Here is an 18932-nt window from a genome sequence, read left to right on the forward strand (position 1 = left end):
CCTCCAGGGTACCCCGGCCAGGGGTGACTAGCTAGTGATTTAATTCCACGGCTGCAGGGACCGATATAAAAGTGTCCCCCGGCTGTGGCATTATCTCTCCGACTAGTGGAGCCCGGTGCTGGTGTTAAAAATACGGGGGACCCCTACGTTTTTTGTCCCCCGTATTTTTGGCACCAGGACCGGACACAGAGCCCGGTGCTGGTTGTGAAAATATGGGGGATCCCCTGTCATTTCCCCCCCCGTATTTTTACAACCAGGACTGGCTCAAGGAGCCCGAGGCTGTATATGCTTAGGAGGGGGGACCCCACGCATTTTTTTTTTCAGGGTTTTTTACACCTTCCCACCCCTTCCCACTGAAAAACATGCTCTGATCTCTCCATATTATTTTAGGCAGTAAAAAAATAAAATATTATTTTAAAAAATATATAAATAATACTTGTGGCTCCTAATAGACAAACCAAGTACATAATCCCTTCTAATATAAATAGATATGCTATTAGCAAAAAAAAAAAAAACTAAAAAAAAACACGTTTTTAAAAAAAATTATTAGATCCCGCCAGCAAAATGAGGCGGACTGAACTTGACGAAATGACTGTCGAAAAGCACTGTTGGCGAATTGACATTCTTCAATTGAATATACTTTTGTCGAAAAGCCACATTTTTACAATTGCAAAAAGTCGAATTTGAAACGGCGTTTTTTTTGGCGAAAAGTACTGTATTGCATTGTCTAATCATATTTTTGTGTCGAAAATGCCCCGTTTTTCGACATTTGCGGCAATTCGACCGCAATTGCATATACCCCTATGTTACTTATTTACTTTGATAAAAAATTATAATAAATACTATTAGAGCCTGTTTTAGATCTCCTTGATCTCCTAAGCAAATTCTGGTTTGGCCAACCATTCCCCCCAAAAAAACACATAAAACAGGTTTGAGGGTCCTCCATAATCAACAAAGAAATTTCTCTAACGTCCTAGTGGATGCTGGGGACTCCGTCAGGACCATGGGGAATAGCGGCTCCGCAGGAGACAGGGCACATCTAAAGAAAGCTTTTAGGATCACATGGTGTGTACTGGCTCCTCCCCCCATGACCCTCCTCCAAGCCTCAGTTAGGTTTTTGTGCCCGTCCGAGCAGGGTGCAATCTAGGTGGCTCTCCTAAAGAGCTGCTTAGAAAAAGTTTTTTTAGGTTTTAAATCTCAGTGAGTCCTGCTGGCAACAGGCTCACTGCATCGAGGGACTTAGGGGAGAGATTTTCAACTCACCTGCGTGCAGGATGGATTGGAGTCTTAGGCTACTGGACATAGCTTCAGAGGGAGTCGGAACACAGGTCATCCTGGGGTTCGTCCCGGAGCCGCGCCGCCGACCCCCCTTACAGATGCTGAAGATCGGAGGTCCGGAAACAGGCGGCAGAAGACTCTTCAGTCTTCATGAAGGTAGCGCACAGCACGGCAGCTGTGCGCCATTGTTGCTACACACTTCTCACTGACCAGTCACGGAGGGTGCAGGGCGCTGCTGGGGGCGCCCTGGGCAGCAATATTAAATACCTTTAGTGGCAAAGAATACATCACATATAGCCATTAAGGCTATATGTATGTATTTAACCCAGGCCAGATTTCTCAAAACCCGGGAGAAAAGCCCGCCGGAAAAGGGGCGGAGCTTATTCTCCTCAGCACTCAGCGCCATTTTCCTGCTCAGCTCCGCTGTGAGGAAGGCTCCCAGGACTCTCCCCTGCACTGCACTACAGAAACAGGGTAACAAAGAGAAGGGGGGCATAAATTGGCGATATTTATATATTAAAAGCGCTTATAACAAAAACAACACCTTTTAGGGTTGTTTATATACATTTATAGCGCTTTTGGTGTGTGCTGGCAAACTCTCCCTCTGTCTCCCCAAAGGGCTAAGGGGGTCCTGTCTTCGATTAGAGCATTCCCTGTGTGGCTGCTGTGTGTCGGTACGTGTGTGTCGACATGTATGAGGACGATGTTGGTGTGGAGGCAGAGCAATTGCCGGTAATGGTGATGTCACCCCCTAGGGAGTCGACACCGGAATGGATGGCTTTAGTTATGGAATTACGTGATAATGTTAGTACATTACAAAAGTCAGTAGACGAAATGAGACGGCCGGAAAACCAGTCAGTACCGGCTCAGGCGTCTCAGACACCGTCAGGGGCTGTAAAACGTCCCTTACCTCAGTCAGTCGACACGGGTACCGACACAGATGAATCTAGTGTCGACGGTGAAGAAACAAACGTATTTTCCAACAGGGCCACACGTTATATGATCACGGCAATGAAGGAGGCTTTGCAGATCTCTGATACTGCTGGTACCTCAAAAAGGGGTATTATGTGGGGGGTGAAAAAACTACCTGTAGCTTTTCCAGAATCAGAGGAATTGAATGACGTGTGTGATGAAGCGTGGGTTAACCCAGATAGAAAACTGCTAATTTCTAAGAAGTTATTGGCATTATACCCTTTCCCACCAGAGGTTAGGGCGCGCTGGGAAACACCCCCTAGGGTGGATAAGGCGCTCACACGTTTATCAAAGCAAGTGGCGTTGCCGTCTCCTGATACGGCCGCCCTCAAGGATCCAGCGGATAGGAGGCTGGAAACTAACCTGAAAAGTATATACACTCATACTGGTGTTATACTGCGACCGGCAATAGCCTCAGCCTGGATGTGCAGTGCTGGGGTAGTGTGGTTGGATTCCCTGACTGAAAATATTGATACCCTGGATAGGGACAGTATTTTATTGACTCTAGAGCAATTAAAGGATGCGTTTCTTTATATGCGAGATGCTCAGAGGGATATTTGTACTCTAGCATCAAGAGTAAGTGCGATGTCCATATCTGCCAGAAGAAGTTTATGGACGCGACAGTGGTCAGGTGATGCGGATTCCAAAAGGCATATGGAAGTGTTGCCATATAAAGGAGAGGAATTATTTGGGGTCGGTCTATCGGATCTGGTGGCCACGGCAACTGCCGGCAAATCCACTTTTTTACCTCAGACCCCCTCCCAACAGAAAAAGACACCGTCTTTTCAGCCGCAGTCCTTTCGCTCCTATAAAAACAAGCGAGCGAAAGGACAGTCTTATCTGCCGCGAGGCAGAGGAAAGGGTAAGAGAGGGCAGCAAGCAGCCCCTGCCCAGGACCAGAAGCCCGCCCCGGGTTCTACAAAGCCATCAGCATGACGCTGGGGCTTTACAAGCGGACTCAGGAGCGGTGGGGGGTCGACTAAAGATTTTCAGCAATCAGTGGGCTCGCTCACAGGTGGACCCGTGGATCCTGCAGATAGTATCTCAGGGTTACATGTTGGAGTTCGAAAGGTCTCCCCCTCGCCGGTTCCTAAAGTCTGCTTTACCAACGTCTCCCTCAGAAAGGACGACGGTATTGGAAGCCATTCACAAGCTGTATTCTCAGCAGGTGATAGTCAAGGTACCCCTCCTACAACAGGGAAAGGGGTATTATTCCACACTATTTGTGGTACCGAAGCCGGACGGTTCGGTAAGACCTATTCTAAATCTGAAATCCTTGAACCTGTACATACAGAAATTCAAGTTCAAGATGGAGTCACTCAGAGCAGTGATAGCGAATCTGGAAGAAGGGGACTTCATGGTGTCCCTGGACATAAAAGATGCTTATCTGCATGTCCCAATTTACCCCTCACACCAAGGGTATCTCAGGTTCGTGATACAAGACTGTCATTATCAGTTTCAAACGCTGCCGTTTGGTTTGTCCACGGCCCCTCGGGTCTTTACCAAGGTAATGACCGAAATGATGGTTCTTCTACGAAGAAAAGGCGTATTAATTATCCCTTACTTGGACGATCTCCTGATAAGGGCAAAGTCCAGAGAACAGCTGGAAGTCGGTGTAGCACTAACCCAAGTAGTGCTTCAGCAACACGGGTGGATTCTGAATCTTCCAAAATCTCAATTGACCCCGACAACACGTCTGCTGTTCCTGGGAATGATTCTGGACACGGTTCAGAAAAAGGTGTTTCTCCCGGAGGAGAAAGCAAGGGAGTTATCCGAACTGGTCAGGAACCTCCTAAAACCAGGAACTGTGTCAGTACATCAATGCACAAGAGTCCTGGGAAAGATGGTGGCTTCTTACGAAGCAATTCCATTCGGCAGATTCCATGCACGAACATTTCAGTGGGATCTGCTGGACAAATGGTCCGGATCGCATCTGCACATGCATCAGCGGATAACACTGTCACCAAGAACAAGGTTGTCTCTCCTGTGGTGGTTGCAGAGTGCCCATCTGTTAGAGGGCCGCAGGTTCGGCATACAGGACTGGGTCCTGGTGACTACGGATGCCAGCCTACGGGGCTGGGGAGCAGTCACACAGGGAAGAAACTTCCAGGGTGTATGGTCAGACCTGGAGACGTCTCTTCACATAAATATACTGGAGCTAAGAGCGATATACAATGCTCTAAGCTTGGCAAAACCGCTGCTTCAGGGTCAGCCGGTGTTGATCCAGTCGGACAACATCACGGCAGTCGCCCACGTAAACAGACAAGGCGGCACGAGAAGCAGAAGAGCAATGACAGAAGCTGCAAGGATTCTTCGCTGGGCGGAAAATCATGTCATAGCACTGTCAGCAGTGTTCATCCCGGGAGTGGACAACTGGGAAGCAGACTTCCTCAGCAGACACGACCTTCACCCGGGAGAGTGGGGACTTCATCCGGAAGTTTTCCACATGATTGTGAACCGTTGGGAAAAACCAAAGGTGGATATGATGGCGTCTCGCCTCAACAAAAAACTGGACAGATATTGCGCCAGGTCAAGAGACCCTCAGGCAATAGCTGTGGACGCTCTGGTAACACCATGGGTGTACCAGTCAGTGTATGTGTTTCCTCCTCTGCCTCTCATACCAAAGGTACTGAGAATTATTCGGAAAAGGGGAGTAAGAACAATACTAGTGGCTCCGGATTGGCCAAGAAGAACTTGGTATCCGGAACTTCAAGAGATGCTCACGGAGGATCCGTGGCCTCTACCTCTAAGAAGAGATCTGCTTCAGCAGGGACCTTGTATGTTCCAAGACTTACCGCGACTGCGTTTGACGGCATGGCGGTTGAACGCCGGATTCTAAAAGAAAAGGGCATTCCAGAGGAAGTTATTCCTACCTTGATTAAGGCTAGGAAGGAAGTGACCGCACAACATTTTCACCGCATTTGGAGAAAATATGTTGCGTGGTGTGAAGCCAAGAAGGCCCCAACGGAAGAATTTCAATTGGGTCGATTCTTACATTTCCTGCAGGCAGGATTGTCTATGGGCCTCAAATTGGGGTCTATTAAAGTTCAAATTTCGGCCTTATCAATCTTCTTCCAGAAGGAATTGGCTTCAGTGCCTGAAGTACAAACTTTTGTCAAGGGTGTACTACATATACAGCCCCCGATTGTGCCCCCAGTGGCACCGTGGGATCTAAACGTAGTTTTGGATTTTCTCAAATCTCATTGGTTTGAGCCTCTCAAATCTGTAGATTTGAAGTATCTTACATGGAAAGTAACCATGCTACTGGCCCTGGCTTCAGCCAGGAGAGTATCAGAGTTGGCGGCTTTATCGTACAAAAGCCCATATCTGATTTTCCATTCGGACAGGGCAGAACTGCGGACACGTCCTCATTTTCTCCCTAAGGTGGTTTCGGCTTTTCACTTGAACCAGCCTATTGTGGTGCCTGCGGCTACTAGCGACTTGGAGGACTCCAAGTTACTGGACGTTGTCAGAACATTAAAAATATATATTTCAAGGACAGCTGGAGTCAGAAAATCTGACTCGTTGTTTATATTGTATGCACCCAACAAGATGGGTGCTCCTGCGTCTAAGCAGACGATTGCGCGTTGGATCTGTAGCACAATCCAACTTGCACATTCTGTGGCAGGCCTGCCACAGCCTAAATCTGTAAAGGCCCACTCCACAAGGAAGGTGGGCTCATCTTGGGCGGCTGCCCGAGGGGTCTCGGCATTACAACTTTGCCGAGCAGCTACGTGGTCAGGGGAGAACACGTTTGTAAAATTTTACAAATTTGATACTCTGGCTAAGGAGGACCTGGAGTTCTCTCATTCGGTGCTGCAGAGTCATCCGCACTCTCCCGCCCGTTTGGGAGCTTTGGTATAATCCCCATGGTCCTGACGGAGTCCCCAGCATCCACTAGGACGTTAGAGAAAATAAGAATTTACTTACCGATAATTCTATTTCTCATAGTCCGTAGTGGATGCTGGGCGCCCATCCCAAGTGCGGATTGTCTGCAATACTTGTACATAGTTATTGTTACAAAAATCGGGTTATTATTATTGTTGTGAGCCATCTTTTCAGAGGCTACTTCGTGTGTTATCATACTGTTAACTGGGTTCAGATCACAAGTTGTACAGTGTGATTGGTGTGGCTGGTATGAGTCTTACCCGGGATTCAAGATCCTTCCTTATTGTGTACGCTCGTCCGGGCACAGTACCTAACTGAGGCTTGGAGGAGGGTCATGGGGGGAGGAGCCAGTACACACCATGTGATCCTAAAAGCTTTCTTTAGATGTGCCCTGTCTCCTGCGGAGCCGCTATTCCCCATGGTCCTGACGGAGTCCCCAGCATCCACTACGGACTATGAGAAATAGAATTATCGGTAAGTAAATTCTTATTATAAGCAGGCGCTGGTGTACTGGCTATGAGACAATGATAATATTAATACTGACTGCAGCTTCACTTATTTGAGGTGCTGAACCTCAAAAAACACAAAAATGACACAAAAAAGCTTGTCAAGTCTGGACGGCATCATTGGGAACTAAGGGCTAATAGGGATCTCACAAATAATTGAGCGGATGATATCAATGTGAATAATTCCTATATACACCACGGATGAACTTTCAAACCCTCTACCAATATATGGTCTCAAGTGTTTCTATCAGCCCACGCGTGGAGCTCATTATAAGACATTCCTTTCAATCATAAGAGTTACTATATATTATATAGAGGGTAGATTGATACATTGTTTCAAAGGAGGCCTCCAGTGAGGAATACAAATTGTTACATGTTTTGATGTGTTGCTGCTACAGTATTTCTTAAAGTCACAGGATGTTCAGGTTTTCTCATAATTCTTAAATGTGATTAAGGTCATTTTAATAAAATATATTAATAATTTTAGTGATAGCGCTTCTCTCTGTGGTTCCTCCATAATCAAGTAGCCGTAGGGGGAAGCAGTTAGCTTCCCGACTAACGGGATTCCGGTGATCGATACACCGAAGCTGGGATCCCGAAGGACGCCGCAATCCCGGCATCTATTTACGGACGCTGGACAGGATCCCGGCGTCACAATACTGACAGCCAGAATCCTGAACGTCCATCCAAAGGGGGGGGGGGGTTGGCTGGGTTAGGTTTAGGCAGGAGAAGGGGTTAAGGGTTAGGGTGCAGGGCCGGGAAGGTTAGGGTTAGGAACAGGGGAGGGAGCATTAGGCACATAGAAGGGGAGGTTAGGGTTAGGCACCAAGCAGGCATGATTAGGTTTAGGCCGCGGGGAATGGAAGTTTAGGGCTAGACGCCACCCGGAAGGGTTAGGGTTAGGCACTACCAGGGAGGAGGGTTAGCTTTTGGCAACCACAAGGGAGGGTTTGGGTAGGGGCAGAGTAGGGTTAGGGTACTTTAGAGGGGATATCAGGATTCTGATGAACGGGTTGCCGCTGTCGGTATCCTGACCGCTGGCATCCCGTCCATCTGGAAATCATACTGAACCCACCACAGGCAGTAGTTCTGGCTGGGCAGTGGTGCCAAGGGGGGTACTAATTAACTGTACTGGGGTTGTTGGAGGGGCCTCGGATCACACTCACCCACCCCACACTCTTACTTATCAGCCAGCCACAGCCTCTATACCTAGCCCAGCACACCCTGTGGTGGGTCCAGGGAGACTGCTGCCACTGGGTGCAGGAGTCTCCACTGCCTGCAGGAGGGTGGGGAGGGTTACAATCGCAACTATCAGTCTACTTGCCCCACACTGCCTCTTCCCCCCCCCCCCCCCCCCCCCCCCGTTTAGCTCTGTGGCACACAAATAGTAGTTTTTACCCCCCACAGATTTCTAAGGGGGCGTGGCCACACATTAGTGATTGGGCCACTCTCCTCGACTTTACCCGGTTCTATGCAACCTCTCTGCAGCCCTGTTTCTGGATACTCAGAAACCCCACTGCATACGCCACTTGTTTCTCTATAAGGCTATAAGAACAGAATAGGATATTATAAAAGATACTTATACAATCTTGAGCAACTGAAAATTGTGGTGTTATTAATAGAAAACAAGCAAATTGTATTAGTCCAAACTCCTTCCTCAAGGTATTTTAACAGTCCAGATTTTAAGGACATCCATGTTTCAGTGCAGGTGACTTTTTATTAGTACAGTATCTCAGTCATTTGATTTAACCATCTATTCTCAACCATGAATATCCATGAAACTAGGTCTGTCATGGCGCCTTGAGGACTGGGTTGGGCAACCACCATATCAAGGGCATTTTACCAGAGCCTGTGAGCTGACTGCAGGTGGGCCCCCTCCTCACCACGGCACTGTAGGCATTGTGCCAGAGTCTACTGCGCATGTGTAGGTCTCCGGAAACATGGTGACTGCCATATTCCGAAGACTAATTACTACTGTGTATGCGCGGTGGCCATTTTGGCTGTGATTTTTGCTGCAGTGCCCGATGCGGGACACTGGAAAGGTAAGCATTAAAACATGGGTGCCGTGTGTGTGGTGTGGGCCCCCCCCCCTGGACCCAGGGGCCCGTGTGTACTGCACAGATTGCACCCATTATAGAAATGCCAATATAACATGCTCATCATTTTACCACCATAATATAGAAAGTGAAAGTGAATATTTTATAGGTTAGAAATGGAAATTACTATCTTTTTACACCAGTTTAATAAAATAACCCGCTACATTTAATTAATAAATTGGTGCCAAGAACAATTGTGCGCTGTAACCCAATAAATCTGAACTTGTCAATCATTAGTTCACACTTACTACACTAAGGGGTCTATTTACTAAGCCTTAGGTGGAGATAAAGTACCAGCCAACCAGATCCTAACTGTCATTTTTGAAACCCAGCCTGTGACATGGTAGTTAGAACCTGATTGACTGGTACTTTGGGGGTCATTCCGAGTTGATCGCTAGCTGCTTTCGTTCGTTGTGCAGCGATCAGGCAAAAAACCGGCAGTTCTGCACATGCGTATGCGCCGCAATGCACACGCGCGACGTATGGGCACAACGAACGATGTAGTTTTGCACAGGGTCTAGCTAAGCATTTCAGTCGCACTGGTGGCCGCAGAGTGATTGACATGAAGTGGGCGTTTCTGGGTGGCAACTGACCGTTTTCAGGGAGTGTTTGAAAAAACGCAGACGTGCCATGAAAAACGCAGGCGTGGCTGGGCAAACGCAGGAACTGAACAGTCTGAAGTGATCGCAAGCGCTGAGTTAGGTCTGAAGCTACTCTGAAACTGCACAAAAATATTTTGTAGCCGCTCTGCGATCCTTTCATTCGCTCTTCTGCTAAGCTACAATACACTCCCAGTGGGAGGCGGCATAGCGTTCGTTTGCACGGCTGCTAAAAACTGCTAGCGAGCGATCAACTCGGAATGACCACCTTTATCTCCATGCACTTTATCTCCGTTCATTGCTTAGTAAATAGACCCCTAACTACTAGAACCTTCACAGATGGATCAGCGTATCAGTAATCACATGTTAATGTATTATTACTTTTATTATCGGAGAATAACCTGAAAGTTCACTGTTACTTCTATAAATGTATTTATTTTTCCCTTAGGAAGGGAATGCTACTTTAGTCTGTGTGATTTCAGTGGAGCAGTCTGTGCAGACACCTGTCAGCTACTGAACGAATGAGGCTATTTTAAGAGTTTATAAAAAACCCCAGCAGAACAGATCATTTTAACCATCATTAAGTAACAGAGGACGCTGGAAATAAGATGGAATTATCGAGCGAGATAGAGAAAACAGGAACAGGCCTATATTTTGTGTAACCGTCAGAGCGAAGGCTCCCTGTCAAGACGTGATTATCTTGTGAACCGTTTGCTCTTTTGGACTGTCAAATGTCTACTGTAAAATAAATCTGTGAAGAGCCTAAATTCCAGAGATATGAAACATTTCTTCAAACTTGCCAATTCTTGAATATTTGGGGGAGTCATGACTTTTCTGGAGTCCTCCTTAACGCGTGGTATTGTAGGCCAAGCCACATGGGCATATGTATAAGTGTGTACAATTCACACATGCTGCTGGGTGCAGGGGGGCCCACACTGCATATCCTGCACCCATGCTGGAAATTAGCACAAGTGCAGTAGACTGTTGCACTCATGCATCAACTTAGTCACAGTTGTACACATGACCGACAGCGGCATCCCAACACTGAAGATCCCGACAGCTAACCCGCAGCAGGTGGTGGTTATGGTTAACCACTCCATTAGCACCTAACCCTAACCCCCCCTCCATGCCCTAACCCATACCCTGATACTTACCTTGGGTCTGCTGAGTGATGCTGGGATTCTTGCGCCGGTTACTTACCTATGGTGTTACTTTTGCGATTTAAAAACGGAGGGAGATATCGGCTATGGTCACCCCTTCATGTACTTGAGGGATACTAATATCTGTGGGAAACATGAGAAAACCATTATTTCTCTTACGTCCTAGAGGATGCTGGGGTCCACATTAGTACCATGGGGTATAGACGGGTCCACCAGGAGCCATTGGTACTTTAAGAGTTTGAGAGTGTGGGCTGGCTCCTCCCTCTATGCCCCTCCTACCAGACTCAGTTTAGAAAATGTGCCTGGAGGAGCCGGTCACAGCTAGGGGAGCTCTACAGAGCTTTTCTGGTAAAGTTTTATTTTACAGTTTATTTTTTTACAGGAGGCTGTTGGCAACAGCCTGCCTGCAGCGAGGGACTAAGGGGGGGAGCAGTGTCCGCACTGCGGGGGCTGAGCCACTGACTCCGCTGTCTGGACACTGAGCTCCAGATGGGTCTGATCGTTCTCCACCACAGGGAACCGCTCGCCCAAGCAGCATGCCGCCAACCCCTTACAGAGCTGAAGAAGTGATGAGTGAGTCACCGACCCCCCTAGGAAGCGGTGGGCCGGTGTGAAGATGGCGACAACGGGGAGGGAGCGCAGTATTAACTGCGCTCCTGGAAGGTACCAGAGGCAAATAGTGCGGCACTGTGAGGGGCGCCCTGGGCCAGTGCTTACCCCCCCCCCCCCCCCCCCCCCACTGGTCAGCAAGCCTGTCGGGGTCCGCGGATATCAGCCAGGAAAAGTCCTCGGGCCAGTATAATCATCTGAGGAGTGGGAAGACAGTGCCATTAAGGGGGCGGAGCTTCTCCTCAGAGCAGACCCAGCAGCGTTCCAGCGCCATTTTCCTGCCTGCACAGCACTGCGAGGAAGAACTGGTCCCTCCACAGCAACTCCAGCTTACTGTACACGGTACCAGGGGGATGTAGAAGGGAGGGGAGACTGTAATTAGACTGTGTGTCCTATTAAGGAGCACAGTCAGTGCTAACAAAGGGTCTCCCTTTGCTAGAAAGCGCTGGATGTTGGGTTGGCTCCAATCTCTGTCTCTCTCTTGCCATTCTTGGGGGCGAAACTCTGTCTGCCCCCACCTGTGTGTGTGTGGAGTGTTTGGTGGTCTCATTTTGTCCGGGGACACTGTGTCATATGCTGCAGAGGATTTATCCTCCCAGGATGATCCCATTCCATGTAATCAGGTTAGCACTGGTTTAGCACAGATACCAGCAAGGGAACCAGAGTGGTTTTCCTCTATCAAAACTTGGATTTCTCAGATTTCTGACAGGGTTGCTAGTAATGAATCTGCAACCCAGGTATTGCAGAGCTCTATGTCTGCTACCTCAGGACACCCCGCTATATACCCCCACAAACGTTCGCTTGTGCATGTCACACAAGACGACACGGATACCGATTCTGATACTACAGATGGTGATGGGGATGTGTTGCGGGGGTCCGCATTTCTTGTAAGGGGGGTGCAAATGTTGATAGAGGCTATCAGGGATGTGTTAAATGTTAATGATACCACACCTGAGCAGGTTGAGGAGGCTTTTTTCACTGAAAAAAAGAAAGCCTCACTAACCTTCCCTGCGTCAAAGGAGCTGAATGCTATATTTGAAAAAGCATGCGTTAACCCTGAAAAGAAGTTTCAGATCCCCAAGAGGGTTCTGGTGGCTTTTCCTTTCCCTGAAGAGGATAGGAAAAAGTGGGAAAACCCGCTGATTGTTGACGCATCTGTATCCAGACTCTCAAAAAAGGTGGTTTTACCTGTTCCGGGATCTACCGCCTTGAAAGAGCCGGCAAATAGGAAGATTGATAACAAGCTAAAATCAATGTACACTGCTTCAGGGCCCATATTACGTCCCACTATTGCTAATGCATGGATTGCAAAGGCAATAGTGAAGTGATCGGCTACCTTGCTTGAGGATTGGGATACAATGGATAGGGATGACGTTGCATTATATTTACGCAACATACATGATTCTGCAGGTTTTATGGTAGAATCCATGAAAGACCTGGGTTCCATGGCTGCAGGAATTTCTTCCATATCTGTTTCAGCTCATCGGGGATTGTGGCTGCGCCAGTGGTCGGCCGACGCGGAATCCAGAAGAAGCGTGGAGTCGCTACCCTACACAGGTCAGGCTCTCTTTGGGGAAGCTCTTGACGCGTGGATATCCACCGCTACAGCGGGTAAGTCTCTGTTTCTTCCCTCAGCAGCACACCGATAAAATCCTTCTCCTCAGCTGTGCAGCAGTCCTTTCGGCCTAACAAGCCTAGAAAGGCCAGATCATCCAATACCTTCTTTAGGGGAGGTAGGGTTAAGTCCAAGAAACCTGCCGCTGCAGGTTCCCAGGAACAAAAGCCTGCTTCAGGTACCGCAAAGTCCTCCTCATGACGGTGGACTGCACGGCCTGGTGGTGGGGCCTGTGGGAGCGAGACAGTTCAGTCATGTCTGGGTATCGTCCGGCCTGGATATCTGGGTAGTAGATATTGTGTCTCAGGGATACAGGCTCATCGTTTTTTCAAGTCGGGCTTACCAACTCTGTTGTAAGACAGCGCAGTGCTTCAGGACGCTGTCCAAAAGCTGTTGGAGGCACAGGTCACTGTGCCAGTGCCACCTCACATGCTGACCAAGGGTTACTATTCGAACCTTTTCGTTGTACTGAAACCGAATGGTTCGGTCAGGCCCATTCTGAACCTAAAATCATTGAACCCCTTTCTAAAGGAGTTCAAGTTCAAGATGGAGTCTCTCAGGGCGGTGATATCAGGTCTGGAGGAGGGGGAATTCCTGGTATCACTGGATATCAAGGATGCTTACCTTCGAGATTCCGATCTGGCTGCCGCATCAGGCTTATCTCCACTTCGCATTGCTGGACTGTCATTTTCAGTTCCAGGCCCTGCCATTCGGCGTCTCCACAGCACCGAGGGTGTTTACCAAGGTGATGGCGGAAATGATGATACTACTCCGCAAGCAGGGTGTGAACATCATTCCTTATCTTGACGATCTCCTGATAAAGGCAAGGAGAGGCTGCTGCAGTCCATTGTTCTCACGAATCGACTGCTCCAGAGTCATGGTTGGATTCGGAATTTTCCAAAGTCACATTTGGAACCAACCCAGAGATTGTCATTTCTGGGAATGATCCTGGATACGGAAGTGCAGCGGGTGTTTCTTCCGTGGGACAAGGCATTGATGATCCAATCCATGGTCTGGGATGTCTTGAAGCCACCCCGGGTGTCGGTTCATCAATGTATTCGCCTATTGGGAAAGATGGTGGCCTCTTACGAGGCTCTCCTGTACAGGAGATTCCATGCTCGGACCTTCCAACTGAATCTCCTGGACAAGTGGTTGGGTTCTCACCTCCACATGCATCAGAGAATTTGTCTGTCACCAAGGGCAAGGATCTCACTCCTCTGGTGGCTCCATTTGCCTCACCTCCTGGAAGGCCGCAGGTTCGGAATTCAGGACTGGGTCCTGCTATCAATGGATGCGAGCCTCCGGGGCTGGGGAGCAGTCACTCAAGGGGTGACCTTCCAAGGACGGTGGTCAAGCCTGGAAGCCGGCCTGCCCATCAACATTCTGGAACTAAGAGCCATCTACAACAGTCTTTTTCAGGCGGCCCCTCTTCTAAGAAACCGGGCTATTCAAGTTCAGTCGGACAACGTAACAACAGTGGCTTACATAAACCAACAAGGCGGAACGAAGAGCAGAGCGGAAATGTCAGAGGTGACAAGAATACTCCTCTGGACAGAAAAGCATGCAGTGGCAGTGGATGCCCTGGTGTCTGCGTGGGTGTTCCAGTCAGTGTACGTGTTTCCACCACTCCCACTCATCCCCAGAATCCTAAGGAGAACAAGGGTTCAAGAAATCCTCACTGCCCCAGATTGGCCAAGAAGGGCTTGGTACGTGGACCTTCTGAATCTACTGCAAGAAGAGCTGAGGCCTCTTCCTCTTCGGGAGGACCTGCTGCAGCAGGGGCCGTTCGCCTATCAAGACTTACCGCGGCTACGTTTGACGGCATGGAAGTTGAGCGCCTGATTCTTGCTCGGAAGGGCATTCCGAAGAAGGTTATTCCTACCCTCATACAGGCTAGGAAAGGGGAAATGTCTAAACATTACCATCGTATTTGGAAGAAATATGTCTCTCGGTGTGAGTCCAAGAAGTTTCCTATGGTGGAGTTTCAACTGGGACATTTCCTCCTCTTCCTGCAAGCAGGAGTGGATATGGGTCTGAGGTTGGGATCTGTGAAGGTCCAGATTTCAGCCCTATCCATTTTCTTTCAGAAACAATTGGCTGCCCTCCCTGAGGTTCAGACCTTTTTGAAGGGAGTTCTGCATATCCAACCTTGTGACAGCATCTGCAAACTGGCATAGGTGCCTACGGCACCTTGGGACCTTAACGTGGTGTTGCAGTTCTTCCAGTCGTATTGGTTTAAACCTCTACAGGAGGTGGAGGTCAAATTTCTTACATAGAAGGTGGTCACTCTGTTGGTATTAGCTTCTGCTAGACGTGTGTCCGAGCTGGGGGCTTTATCATGTAAAGGCCCTTACTTAATCTTCCATGAAGATAGAGCTGAGCTACGGACTCGTCAGCAGTTTCTTCCGAAGGTTGTGTCGGCATTCCATATCAACCAACCTATTGTGGTGCCAGTGGCTACTGACTCCTCAATTACTTCAAAGTCCTTGGATGTTGTAAGGGCTCTGAAAATATATGTGAAGAGAACTTCTTGTCACAGAAAGTCGGACTCTCTGTTTGTCCTGTATGATCCCAAGAAAATTGTGTGTCCTGCTTCTAAGCAGACTATCTCTCGCTGGATTAGGTTCACTATCCAGCACGCTTTGTCACGATCCGGGTTACAGGACACCATTACTTACCTTTCAGGTGTCTCCTGAGGCTGGCTCAGCGTTCCAGGGCCGGGTCTCAACCATAACACTAATCATCTTTACTTCATATCTCCTCTATGCCAGTTTGCAGATGCTGTCACAAGGAACCCTTATGAGTGGAATGGCGTTTCTAGCCCATCGCGGCCTCCGCCGCCATTACTGCACTCTCAGCACTTGGACAGCTCTGCATAGCGTCTCCTGTCTGTCGCGGCCTCCGCCGCCATTGCTGCGCTCTCAGCGCTTGGATGGATCAGAGTGTCGTCTCCTGTCAGCTGCGGCCTTTGCCGCTATTATTACAGTTCAAAACACTAACAGATCTGTGCAGCGCCTCTCACCCGCTGTGGTCTCTGCCGCCGTCTCTGTGAGTTTCCTGTGCAGCTTGGCGTCCACTGTTCCCTGCGCCCGCTGCCGCCATTACTGTAAAAGCTCCATATGGGATTACAAACCAGGTTTTCCTCCAAAGGCCAGTATGGGCGCAGCCATGTTGGTTCTGATCACATGATACTATTTCCACCAATCTACAGCATCACTGAGCTCTGCCTGATTACTGATCCAATCCTTGCACTGCTGAGGGTATAAAAGGACTGATCCTAAACCAGGAAGTTGTCAGTGCTTTGGTTGTCATTACCAGTGTATCCTGTCTCTGCTCTCTGTGATTACTAACTGTGTTCCAGGTATTCCAGCTCCTGAGTCTCCAGTTCTTCAGAGACCCGCACCAATCACCACCCTGCGGTGCCTGCCTGACTCCATAGTATCCTCATTGCCTTCTGCTATCGGCAGTGCTCTGAAACACCGGCTTCCAGCATTTGGCTCCCAGCGGTGTTCAGCTTCCTGTTACCGGTGCTCCGCCATCGGTGTTCCTAATATCTTCAGTGTTCAAGTCTTCTGTTCTTCAAATTCATCGAGCTCTAGCATCACCAGTGTCATTCAACTCCTCTGCTAACACTGGTTCATCTGCACTTCATCCACAGTTCTCTGTTACCGGTTCCATCCGGCAAAACCGGCAGTCTACGTGTACTACTCACTCTACAGTACGTTCAGCCTCTGTACAACATCTGCTGACCAGTTCCAGCCTTCATCTACCATACAGCACCTAGGTGATGGTAAAAGGACTCTCCATCTCCTAATTTCCCAAGCTAGCCTTGTGCGGATACCACACCTAAGGGAATACTAACTATTGCTACTTCTTGTGGAACTGTGTACTGTTTTTAATCATTTCTCATATCATATCTTTGCAACTGCCGATGTACCATCAGAACTGTGTTCAATAAACAAACATTCATTTTATCCTTGTTGTCGTGGTCACACCTTCGGGCACTGGTGGCACAAGTCATCTGTATGTCTAGGAGTCCTATTCTGCCGCCCAGATTTACATTCACACCAGCCCCTACAACTGAGGCCATTTCAGGTCAACACCAGCTCTCAGTTGTGACACGCTTATTCTACAGCAGGACCTGCCGTGTCCAAAATCTGTTAAGGCCCACTCTACTTGTAAAGTGGGGTCTTCTTGGGCGGCTGCCCAGGGTGTCTCGGCATTGCAACTTGGTCTGGGTTGAACACGTTTGCAAAGTTTTACAAGTTTGATACTTTGGCTGCTGATGATCTGAAGTTCAGTCAATCAGTTCTGCAGGAGCCTCCACGCTCTCCCTGCCATTCTGGGAGCTTTGGTACATCCCCATGGTACTAATGTGGACCCCAGCATCCTCTAGGACGTAAGAGAAAATAGGATTTTGGTACCTACCGGTAAATCCTTTTCTCGTAGTCCGTAGAGGATGCTGGGTGCCCGCCCAGCGCTTCGTTTTCCTGCAATTGTTATTTGGTGCAGTACAACTTCGTTTTAGTTGAGTACTGCATTGTTACTTGGTAAGTAATGTTTCAGCAGTTGCTGAGTAGTTCAAGCTAGTTGACTTGACGTGCCTTGTATGTGTGAGCTGGTATGAATCTCACCACTATCTGTGTAATATCCTTCTCTCGAAGTATGTCGTCTCCTCGGGCACAGTTTCTAGACTGAGTCTGGTAGGAGGGGCATAGAGGGAGAAGCCAGCCCACACTCTCAAACTCTTAAAGTGCCAATGGCTCCTGGAGGACCCGTCTATATCCCATGGTACTAATGTGGACCCCGGCATCCTCTACGGACTACGAGAAAAGGATTTACCGGTAGGTACCAAAATCCTATTTTTAGAAGATTTCTCTGGCGAAAGCTGTTAATAAATAGGCCCGATAGGGTGGCAGCCTTATGTGTGTATGTTAAGCTGCATGCGTCTTTAGACATATTCATTGCGAGTCCTAAAGTGGGTGCAGTGCGATAGCAAGCAGTGCTTTATGAGTGTTTGGCTTATGTCAGCGCATGTATTCATACTTAAAAACTGGTTGAACTGTAGATGATGTGGGTCGGGTTGGACTAACCTGTAAACACCTGGCACAGAGTATTTCAGCTCAGTTATCTCCTACATGTCATTGTGTTAGCACATTTTAAATAAGAGAGCCTTGGACAAAATGTAGCCAATCTCAGCAACTAAACGTGAAACACAGGGCAGAGCGGAGATGTGAAGACTGCTGGTGTGAAAAGAACTGTTACTTGAAATAAAGGGGCAGATTTATTAAGCTCGGTGAAGTGATAAAGTGGAAGGTGATAAAGCACCAGCCAATCAGAGCCTAACTACCATGTCACAGGCTGGGTTTGAAAAATGACAGTTAGGAGCTGACTGGCTGGTCATTTATCACCTTCCAATTTATCACTCCACCGAGCTTAATAAATCAGCCCCAAAGTTCCTACGTCCAGCTTGTTTCACTGTTGCAAACCATGTGGGTCTGAGTGACAGCAACACACAAGAGCGCTATGAAATGTCTCTGTGGGATGTGTTTTGAATTTAGCAGCAACGTAGATAATACATTTTTGTAACATTTTTTTTTCTTTATCTCTTTTAATTTTCTAAAGCATGTGCCACCTGTACTGTGCTGAAACTTGTGGTACCATCTCCGACTATTCATGGCATCAAGGGACAGCCTCTTATCCTGCCCATTCACTATGACGTCGATACGTCTGTATCCGGAGTCCAAATCATATGGCTGCTTGAAAGGCCGCGGGACCTGGCGAAATTGCTGATAACGTCCTATAATCAGTCAGTTTTCCCAGATATGGAATTACGACACAAGTTTACACTGAATCCACCAAATGCTTCCTTGCTGATCAATTCCTTACATGTAAGTGATGAGGGAAGCTATACTGTGAAAGTTAACGTAGAAGAAGAAATCACTGTGTCAGCCACTCAGAAGATCGAAGTCACTGTAAATGGTAAGTAAAAAAAAATATATATATATATATATACTAGGTGCTTCATCGCGCCCTACGGGCGCTCTTCACACCGTCGCAAGGGGCTACGCCCCCTTAACCCTTGCATGCCTTTCTGGGGTTCAATATTTGTGTTATATGGAGTATCACCTGCATTCCTTTGTTAGTGGTTAAATATTGCACAATGAAAGGGTGTGCGATGGTGAAGGAGGCGCAGCCCCTTGCGACGG

General features: G+C 48.2%; 1 protein-coding gene across 1 annotated transcript in view; it reads left to right on the forward strand.

Moving 5' to 3' along the window:
- The window catches only part of HEPACAM2 (HEPACAM family member 2), a 175060-nt gene that overhangs the window by 66492 nt on the left and 89636 nt on the right, over positions 1-18932 (forward strand). The window contains exon 2 of the mRNA XM_063921390.1: positions 18349-18705. Coding sequence (XP_063777460.1) covers positions 18349-18705 — 357 coding nt within the window. The remainder of the gene's footprint in view (positions 1-18348; positions 18706-18932) is intronic.

Source organism: Pseudophryne corroboree, chromosome 5 (genome assembly GCF_028390025.1).
Source record: "Pseudophryne corroboree isolate aPseCor3 chromosome 5, aPseCor3.hap2, whole genome shotgun sequence".
Lineage (NCBI taxonomy): Eukaryota > Metazoa > Chordata > Amphibia > Anura > Myobatrachidae > Pseudophryne > Pseudophryne corroboree.